The following is a 9,867-nucleotide window of genomic DNA, read 5'->3' as shown; positions in this document are numbered from 1 at the left end:
AGTGTTTCAGGCACCGGGATTTCATTTAATGCTCTAGGGAAACAGATAGCTTTTTGGAGTGGATCGGGTACTGGGATTTCATTTAATGCTCTAGGGAAACAGATAGCTTTTTGGAGTGTTTCAGGCACTGGGATTTCATTTAATGCTCTAGGGAAACAGATAGCTTTTTGGAATGGATCGGGTACTGGGATTTCATTTAATGCTCTAGGGAAACAGATAGCTTTTTGGAGTGGATCGGGTACTGGGATTTCATTTAATGCTCTAGGGAAACAGATAGCTTTTTGGAGTGTTTCAGGCACTGGGATTTCATTTTATTTCTGCTAGATAGTGGATGGTAAGAAAATACAATAGAGTACCCCAGTATGAGTCATAATACCCATAAAACCTAGCGGTAAAACAAGGAAATAGTTAATTCATTCAACCATTCATTTTTCCAATAGGGGATTTTAGAAACACTTAAAATAAGGGCTGTGTTTCGTGTAGGCTTACCCTGGCTTGATGTTTGATAACCATGTAAATCTCTCTAAGACAAGGTTTTTATCAATATATTCGCCTGTATTTACCCCCTCCCAAAAAATGAAATGAAAATTAGCTGCTAATGTGGCTATCATAAAGAACTACAAATGCAATGATGATCTGGACGAGACTGCAGAATGGAGGATTAACTATCTAATGTTAGCTAAATGTAAAATGGAATAAATTGCTACATTTCTTTAAATGTACAATTCTGTGAACTGTCTAGTGCAAGTTTTAAATTGACACAATACCTGTTAGCAAAGTTGTTCTTCTTTACCCCCTTTTTCTCTCCAATTTCGTAGTGTTGTTAGTAGTTACTGTCTTGTCTCATCGCTACAACTCCCGTACGGGCTCGGGAGAGACGAAGGTCAAGAGCCATGCGTCCTCCGAAACACAACCCAACGAAGCCGCACTGCTTCTTAACACAGCGCGCATCCAACCCGGAAGCCAGCCGGTGTCAGTTAGAGATGATGTGTAGGAGCTTGAAGGGATTTGTAGTCTTGCATGATGTCTACTTTTATGATAATTAACATTTTAGAATCTGGGAGTAAATAGAGCCGAATATATACAGTAGATAAAACTCACCTTGTCTGAGAGAGATTTACATGGTTGTCATAACGTCACGCCAGCGTAAGCCCACATGAAACACAGCCCTTATTTTAAGGGTTTCGTAAATTGAATGGTGGAAAAACGATAGGAACCATTTCCCTGTTTGACCACTAGGCTTTATGGGTATTATGACACGCCCACCGTGGGGCTCTATACGTTAATGTTTTAGAGTCACTGGGGGTGAAAAACAGTTAGAAAACACCATGGGAGAAGGATTGGACTTCTTCATTGTAGTCAAGAGAAATGTAGGAAAATTCAACAACAGTGTTGGATATGCGACACAGGTATTCATCATTAGCTATATCACAGATTATTACTTCTTGATTGGGACTGCTCGATACAGCCCAATGACAAGAGGAGGTCAAATCTTTCATTTAAAAGGCTTGCTATATGTCCAGTTTCGAAAGGTCCTCTGTCTTTCAACCATACTAAATATTCAAGGTGGACTTTTCAAAGTGTTTGGAAATGGCAACCCGGATTTGAAATGGCACCCCACTTCACAAATGGCATTTTCCAATGTATTATTAATTTTCCATTTTATATTACTGAATTTATGCAAATGTTCACAAATAATTCATATACTGTACATATATAAAGTAATGGGATCTAGTTGTGACTTCAAATCGCCCAGAAGCAATGTGTTCTTCCTTCAAGCCTCTCAGATGCCTACAAAACCAACAACATGTTCTTCATCGCAACATAGTAAGGCTTATTCTCACATCATAAGGCTTATTCTCATATCGTAAGGCTTATTCTCATATCATAAGGCTTATTCTCATATCATAAAGCTTATACTCACATCATAAGGCTTATTCTCACATCGAAAAACTTATTCTCATATCGTAAAGCTTATTCTCATATCATAAGGCTTATTCTCACATCATAAGGCTTATTCTCACAGAGTAAGGCTTATTCTCACATCGTAAAGCTTATTCTCACATCATAAGGCTTATTCTCACATCATAAGGCTTATTCTCATAAAGAAGGCTTATTCTCACAGAGTAAGGCTTATTCTAACATAGTAAGGCTTATTCTCACATCATAAGGCTTATTCTCACAGAGTAAGGCTTATTCTCACAGAGTAAGGCTTATTCTCACATCATAAGGCTTATTCTCATAAAGAAGGCTTATTCTCACAGAGTAAGGCTTATTCTAACATAGTAAGGCTTATTCTCACATCATAAGGCTTATTCTCACAGAGTAAGGCTTATTCTCACAGAGTAAGGCTTATTCTCACATAATAAGGCTTATTCTCACAGAGTAAGGCTTATTCTCACAGAGTAAGGCTTATTCTCACAGAGTAAGGCTTATTCTCACATCATAAGGCTTATTCTCACAGAGTAAGGCTTATTCTCACAGAGTAAGGCTTATTCTCACAGAGTAAGGCTTATTCTCACATCATAAGGCTTATTCTCACAGAGTAAGGCTCATTCTTATTTCGTAAGACTTATTCTCGTATCATAAAGCTTATTCTCATATCATAAGGCTTATTCTCATATCGTAAGGCTTAATCTCATATCGTAAGGCTCATTCTCACAGAGTAAGGCTCATTCTTATTTCGTAAGGCTCATTCTTATTTCGTAAAGCTTATTCTCATATCATGAGGCTTATTCTCATATCATAAGGCTTATTCTCATAGGATTGAGATATCTTGTTTTCTTCTTTCTCTGTTTCTTTGGCAGATAAACATGATTTGAGTTGGTGAATAAATTGTGTGTGGGCCTTAGCTATAGCTATAGATAATGCCTTTGCCCACAGATCAATAGTTCAAACTTAATGGGTCTGAATCTATGCCTATTTACTTGCTTGGTCGATCCTAGTGGGTCAAACTCTGGCTATCTGACTCACTAAATAGACATCATAAATGGATTACTTGGTTGTTGTATGGTATTTTGTTATCTAACTAGGCAAGTATGTTAAGAACAAAATCGTATTTACAATAACGGCCTACCGGGGAAGAGTGGGTTAACTGCCTTGTTCAGGGGCAGAACGACATATTTTTACCATGTCAGATCGGTGATTCGATCCAGCAACCTTTCGGTTACTGGCCCAACGCTGCCGCCCCTTTGTATGAGGGGCTCAGGACAAGTATATTTTATCTAGACACGTTTACATGTACCTAATATAATCCATGGACTCATGCACAAATGTCATATGATGAATTATAACTGACAGACATCCTTTTTAACTGAATATACTTTTTGATGGACAATTAAGCCGGTCATTTTACTGAAGCGCATCTTTCTGACAACCGGGAAACAGGGGGCTGGGGCTGGGGTTGGGCTCGCGGTCTTAATCGGATCCATTTCTTGTTTTGATGCGTGCGCCGCTCCGGAGTCAAAGCAGAGAGAGCGAGGGGAATCAGTGCGAGCGACGAACGGGAGGACGGATAACGGTACCGAGGACAACAGGGATGTACAGCAAACATAGGCAGAAAAATGGCCAAATATCACCGGCACAATGTGGACGTTCGCTTATTATGTTGTCTTTGCTACTACTGAATGGCATACTGGAAAGTGCAAACGGAGATACCCGAGTACAAGGTAAAGACAAAAAAGAAAGGCACTCGCCTTTGTAGCATAGCCTACTTACAAAGTTATTTTCCTCTTTTCTATCTACCAGTTGCATGTCGTGTGGCAGCACCCGAGCATTGTTGATAAGACGTTTGCTTTCGCGATAGAAAACAAACGACTGGATCTATTTCTTGTTATTTTGTTGATGTGTTCAACTCCTGTGTTTTTAAAACGTGACGACGAACTGAAGGCTAATGTCAGCGATCCAACTTCCCTCGGAGTGGTTTGAATTCTACAGTATAATGTCCATAAAAGGAAGAGCATTGAGACGAGTAGCTTATAATGAATAAGGTAGTCTACAGTACAATGTGGCCGTTGTGGTTATAACCACGCCGACACCTTATTAATAACACCATGTTTATTTTTATAAAAGTGGCAACTCATAAAAATATTCTAGTTGTTTGAAAGTGACTTGTCCTTTTTAGGTGATAATAGATATTTTGAACTTCGCTGATACTGACTTGAAAGAGTATTTGGGCTCGGGAGTTCAATACTGCGTATTAAATATCCTGAAATGTACCATAACGTTTTATGGAATATGTACAGTTATATCACAATTATTCCTACAGTAAGTTAAATTAAAAAAATCACACTGAGAGTCATATCATTGAACTGCACCAGGTCAATAGATGCAAATGAGCTATATTCAATCAAATCCTGCATGATGATTTCCAGGAAAATGGTGAAAAATGCAGTCCGGTTTAATTTTAGTTCACGCTGAGTAGCCTATATGAATGTAATGTGTGTATTATTTCAGTGCAGGAGGAATGCAGTTTCTTAACACGCAGTTCAAACCTGGTTAAAGTACAACTGGCATTATTTCTGTATTTTGAAAACTTGTTTGCCCGACATGCAAAACATTTAGGGACTTTTATCAACTTGCTTGCCGACTTGTTTGCCCGACATGCAAAACATGTTGGGATTATATCAACAATGGACTACTGGAACCAATACCGAAATATATTTTTTGGGGGGCTGGAATTTACCTTGAACTTTTTACTGCAGTGGGCTAAATCAGGGTCACACAGAGTGTTTCTGGGTAGTCTTAAACAAATCTACTTTGAAACAACAGTATCCACCTCACACACATGGTTATGGGTTTAAAAAAGGAAGACACATGTACCATGTCAGATATAGAATTGAAATATATGACGTTTTGAGTTTGCATCCAAATATTACAATGAATATTCATCACAGAAGACTGAAATATAACAACACTGTTTGACATAGAAACACTGTATTTTCTTCCGTTTTTAAATAAAAATTTTTTATAATGTTGGTTAATTATTAAATTATGAAAAATATGAATAACATTCCACCCATGAGGCCACTAGGACTTTTGACTGCAGGAAAGAGAAACTGGGTTTGATTGAATGCCACCCTTTCTATAACTCTTTAGATGACTGTTGTTTGGTTCCAGATAAGGCGAGGCAATATGGCCTAAAAATCAGATCTAGATTTTCTCACATTTATGGCTGGTTCACGATATATATCTTGATTTAAAAAATAAAATAAAAATCTCTAAATAAGCGCTGTTGTAGAATTACAGGTAAAATACGCAGCATTTCAAACAGTCAGCTATAATCTAATGAATTCAGGGCTTGTGAAGTTATACCAAGGCTAAATTTAAGCCTTCCACATCCATAAGACCCACTAATAATTTAAATAATTTTATAAAAAATAGTTTTAACTACTTTTGTTTTCAATAATCACTGATCTGGCTTTCAAATCTGTCTATAAAAATGTATTTTTTGTTGTTGTTACAAATGTAACTATAACCATGCAGAATGCAAATTCACTAATACTGACTTACTTATTATAGCAGGCATTAGGCTATAGACAATAAACACAGGGCACAGCAACGATCTCTAAAGCCCACATGCTAGTGATTAGGGGTGGCAGGTAACCTAGTGGTCAGTGTGTTGGACTAGTAACCGAAAGGTTGCAAGATCGGATGCCCGAGCTGACAAGGTAACGTTCAGTCGTTCTGCCCCCTGAACAGGCAGTTAACCCACTGTTCCTAGGCCGTCATTGAAATTAAGAATTTGTTCTTAACTGACTTGCCTGGTTAAATAAAGTAAAAATAATTATCCTGATTATCTTTATATTTCAAGTTTAGCCAACTTGGATCTATTTAGTAGCTAACAAGGTTGAACAGTTGCTTTGTTATGAACACACCCTTCTGTCTCCACCTGTTTTGAAAAGCATGTTAGCCTGTCCACTTTGTTCCGATGTTGAAATCAAGTGGCCCACCTTATTTCTCAGAATGAGAACGAGTTGCCAATTCCTAATATTGTGTTTTATGATTGTTCAACATTTATAAAACACAGACTAGGCAGCTAGTATAACAGACGGACTAAAATGCTGTACGTGGTACCCCAATGCTGCTCGCGACAAACTGAGCATTAATTTCTCAGAATCAATGTTCATTTATACTCTCATTTTAGTAGTGTCTGCTCTGCGCACAATTTGAGTAGTCGAGACATAAAAAATGGTATCGTGAGAAAAGTTTACTTCTCCACTATTACATAAAAAATATTAAATATATATCGATGGACTCTTCTCCCTCTCTGTCACGGATGCCGTGGTTCCCCTTAGTTTGAAGATGTAATCCGGAGACAGGTGTTTTATACAACAGCCTTCTGCGTGTTCTCTTTTCGACACCCTCTGCAAATTTGCAATCAAACGCCAGAATTATCTCCATCTCCTTAGCTATCATAATCTAATAACACCGGGCATTCCACTGAATTTAAAACTCGGTCCTCCAGAAAGTGGAGGGCCACACATAGAATGGATTATCTACACTGACCAGCTCATGTTATAGATAGAAGCGTGCTACATGGCAGACCAATCCGAACTCATTTTCTCGGCATGTCCAGCCCATCCATTATCTCAGCCAATCATGGCTAGCGGGAAGGATCCCCGTATTTTTCCGTGGCTAAACCAACTAGGCTCGTTATTTAACTATTTTATTTGTATTTTGTATTTCGAAGACGCATACTTTTCAGTTTTTCCGAACTCACTTCACTCACGTGCGTAAGAGGGAGGCTGGCGCTGCTGGCACATACGCAGATCAAATACACCTCCGGAATGCCGATTCAGCTGTCCTAATAATTCTAAAGATTGCTCAGAAAACCAGGTGTTTTAATCGGCGTATGCTTACTTAAATTTGGACCTTACGCCGATTTAAGAAAAGAGAAAGGCGTTTACATGACTATTTCCATATTTGGCCTTAATCAGTTTAATATCAAATTATAACTGTTCAGGTAAACGTACTCATAGAGAGAGATTGTATAGTCACACTGGTTCCCATTGCTTATATCTCGGGGCGGAAACAAATCTAATTCCAACGCTATACGTCTCGGAGCAAAGCTAATTCAAGTCATGTCGGATAATGTTTTGGAGGGAGGAGATGAGACTGTGATCTAATCTGTCAAAATCAACAAAGGTTTATACAGAGACCGGGAGGTCGGGAGGAAGAGGACTTTAAGGAAAAAAATTAAATAAACGACATTCAATTTGTTTCTCAACCTTTTATGTCAAACCACAGCTAATGCATTTCAGTTATCATCAGCAGTACTCTTCTCTCTTATTTTGTCCAAACTAGCTATCACTTAATTGCCTTATTAGTTATTTTAGTTATTTATTTATTTAACCTTTATTTAACTAGGCAAGTCATTGAAGAACAAATTCTTACTTTCAATGACGGCCTAGGAACAGTGGGTTAACTGCCTGTTCAGGGGCAGAACGACAGATTTGTACCTTGTCAGCTCGGGGATTTGAAACTTGCAACCTTTCGGTAACTAGTCCAACGCTCTAACCACTAGGTTACCCTTCTTGTTAGCCAACCCATCTCGATCCCCATGCTAACTGCCAACTTTCACTCGACTTCAGCCTACACTTAGGGAGTAAATATCAATAATCTCTTATCCATCATTGTGCTTTTCAAATTGATTTCCGCTCAGCAGTTACTTACTTACACATATGCCTTGTTTCCGTGCATTTACAGCAAGAGCTATTTACAAAGTACCGTATCAGTCCTGACTGCTGTCCACATGCTCCGCCTTTCAGTGCCTCGATTTGGGAACTTGAGGAAGTGTGTAATGGAATGAGAGCTCTCAGAGAGAGAGCGAAAAGGGGAGAGAGAGTGTTGGTTCGACTCGGGAACTTGAGGAAGATGTAATGGAATGAGAGCTCCCAGAGAGAGAGCGAAAAGGGGAGAGAGAGTGTTGGTTAGACTCGGGAACTTGAGGAAGATGTAATGGAATGAGAGCTCCCAGAGAGAGAGAGAAAAGGGGAGAGAGTGTGTTGGTTCGACTCGGGAACTTGAGGAAGATGTAATGGAATGAGAGCTCCCAGAGAGAGAGCGAAAAGGGGAGAGAGAGTGTTGGTTTAACTTCCACAGAAGAGCAGGAGGAGGACGGATGAGTAGGAGGAGGACGGACGAGTAGGAGGCAGACTGTTATTCGCCCTCCTCTGAAAAGCTCAACTTCCATTAGTCGCCCTCTCCTATATGTATTTCACCTCTTTTTCTCTCTCCGTCCTTTTGCTAACTACAAATATGCAGTCGGTTTGACCGTAGGTTCCCTCTCCTCAAAGGTTTGATATGTGGACAATAACAAGGCGTCATGCCCCTTTTAGGTCCGCCCACTAATGGAAGCCTTTTTAGTCCGCCCACTTATGTGTCCAGGTATAACCATTTTGGGTTCCATGTAGAACCCTTTCCATAGAGGGTTCTACATGGATCCCAAAAGAGTTCCACTTGAAACCGTTTATGTTAGAGTGTACCTCTCTTTCTAAAAGCCTTATATATATATACGTAGCCCACTACGATGCCCCATGCATAGCCTCTATCCCTGTATTTGTGCTCTCGGTTCAGGGAAAGTTTCCAACCACTTGAGAGATGAACTGGATTTCAGCCCTTCTCTTACACAACAGATAATCACAGTATAGCGGTATTGGAGGAGGACGATGTGTCAGTAGTTATTTAAACCATTACCAGGTTATATAACCTGAGTGCTTGAGAGGAGGCTATATTCTCCCATCAATACTATTTTCCGGTTCCCACTGTCAAATTTGTAATAAAGCCACGCGGCTTTACGGCGCAAAACTTTCATAGGTCTTTTTCAGATTGGCTTTGTAGTTTGTTATTACAGTGAGACCGGCACATTGCCCTGGAGTGTTGAACCTATCCAGCCATCTTAAGGAAAGTTTCATTGAGAGAAGGAGGTGAGCAAAGAGCCGTGGGCTCTCGTTAAGCAGTGTCAGGGTTGACAAGAAACCACTTTCCCTTTGCAGCACACTTTACGTTGGCTGATGAGTTTTAGCACTTGAATATCATGGATGGCGAGAAGAGAGGCCAGAAGCCAGAAACACCACCTTGTTTACAGGCCCTCTGCATTGACTCTGAGTGGGAGAGTACACTCTGTACCATAGGATAACCCCTTTTGGTTCCAGGTAGAACCCTTTTTGGTTCCAGGTAGAACACCTTTTGGTTCCAGGTAGAACCCTTTTTTGGTTCCAGGTAGAACCCTTTTTGGTTCCAGGTAGAACCCCTTTGGGGTTCCAGGTAGAACCGTTTTTGGTTCCAGGTAGAACACCTTTTGATTCCAGGTAGAACCGTGTTTGGTTCCAGGTAGAACACCTTTTGATTCCAGGTAGAACCCTTTTTGGTTCCAGGTAGAACCATTTTGCGTTCCAAGTAGAAAGGGTCCTAGATTGAACCCAAAAGGATTCTACCTTGAGCCAAAATAGTTCTACATGGAACCAAAAAGGGTTCTACCTGGAACCAAAATAGTTCTACATGGAACCAAAAAGGGTTCTACCTTGAACCAAAATAGTTCTACATGGAACCAAAAAGGGTTCTTCAAAGGGTTCTCCTATGGGGACAGCCAAAGAACCCTTTTAGGTTCTAAATATCACCATGATTCTAGGCGTGTAGACATGCTGACTCGCTGAGAGAAGCGGGGCTGTCCTCCTGCTCTTTCCGTTCCAAACTGCCTCATTTGTCTGCCAGAGAGAAACGGGGGCTGTTGGAAGATCCATGGCCCGGGGTGGTGGGAATGGAACGCCAGGCAGCAGATCATCCTCCTCTCCTCCCACCACCAGCGCCTCCACACCTCTCCCACCTCCATCCCCTATTCATCCACCATACACGTCTTCTCCCCCA

At 40.2% G+C, this 9,867-nt stretch overlaps 1 protein-coding gene across 1 annotated transcript in view; it reads left to right on the top strand.

The window, feature by feature from the left end:
• Window positions 1-3,378: 3,378 nt before the first annotated feature.
• Window positions 3,379-9,867, top strand: part of adam19a (ADAM metallopeptidase domain 19a) — a 220,773-nt gene continuing 214,284 nt past the window's right edge. Inside the window, exon 1 of the mRNA XM_090213379.1 lies at window positions 3,379-3,668. Within this exon, the coding sequence (XP_090069505.1) occupies window positions 3,443-3,668 (226 nt within the window). The 5' untranslated portion in view covers window positions 3,379-3,442. The remainder of the gene's footprint in view (window positions 3,669-9,867) is intronic.

This window comes from Oncorhynchus mykiss, chromosome 21, assembly GCF_057628025.1.
Source record: "Oncorhynchus mykiss isolate SJ-2025 chromosome 21, ASM5762802v1, whole genome shotgun sequence".
NCBI classification, from domain to species: domain Eukaryota; kingdom Metazoa; phylum Chordata; class Actinopteri; order Salmoniformes; family Salmonidae; genus Oncorhynchus; species Oncorhynchus mykiss.
This window is presented reverse-complemented; position numbering and strand designations above follow the sequence as displayed.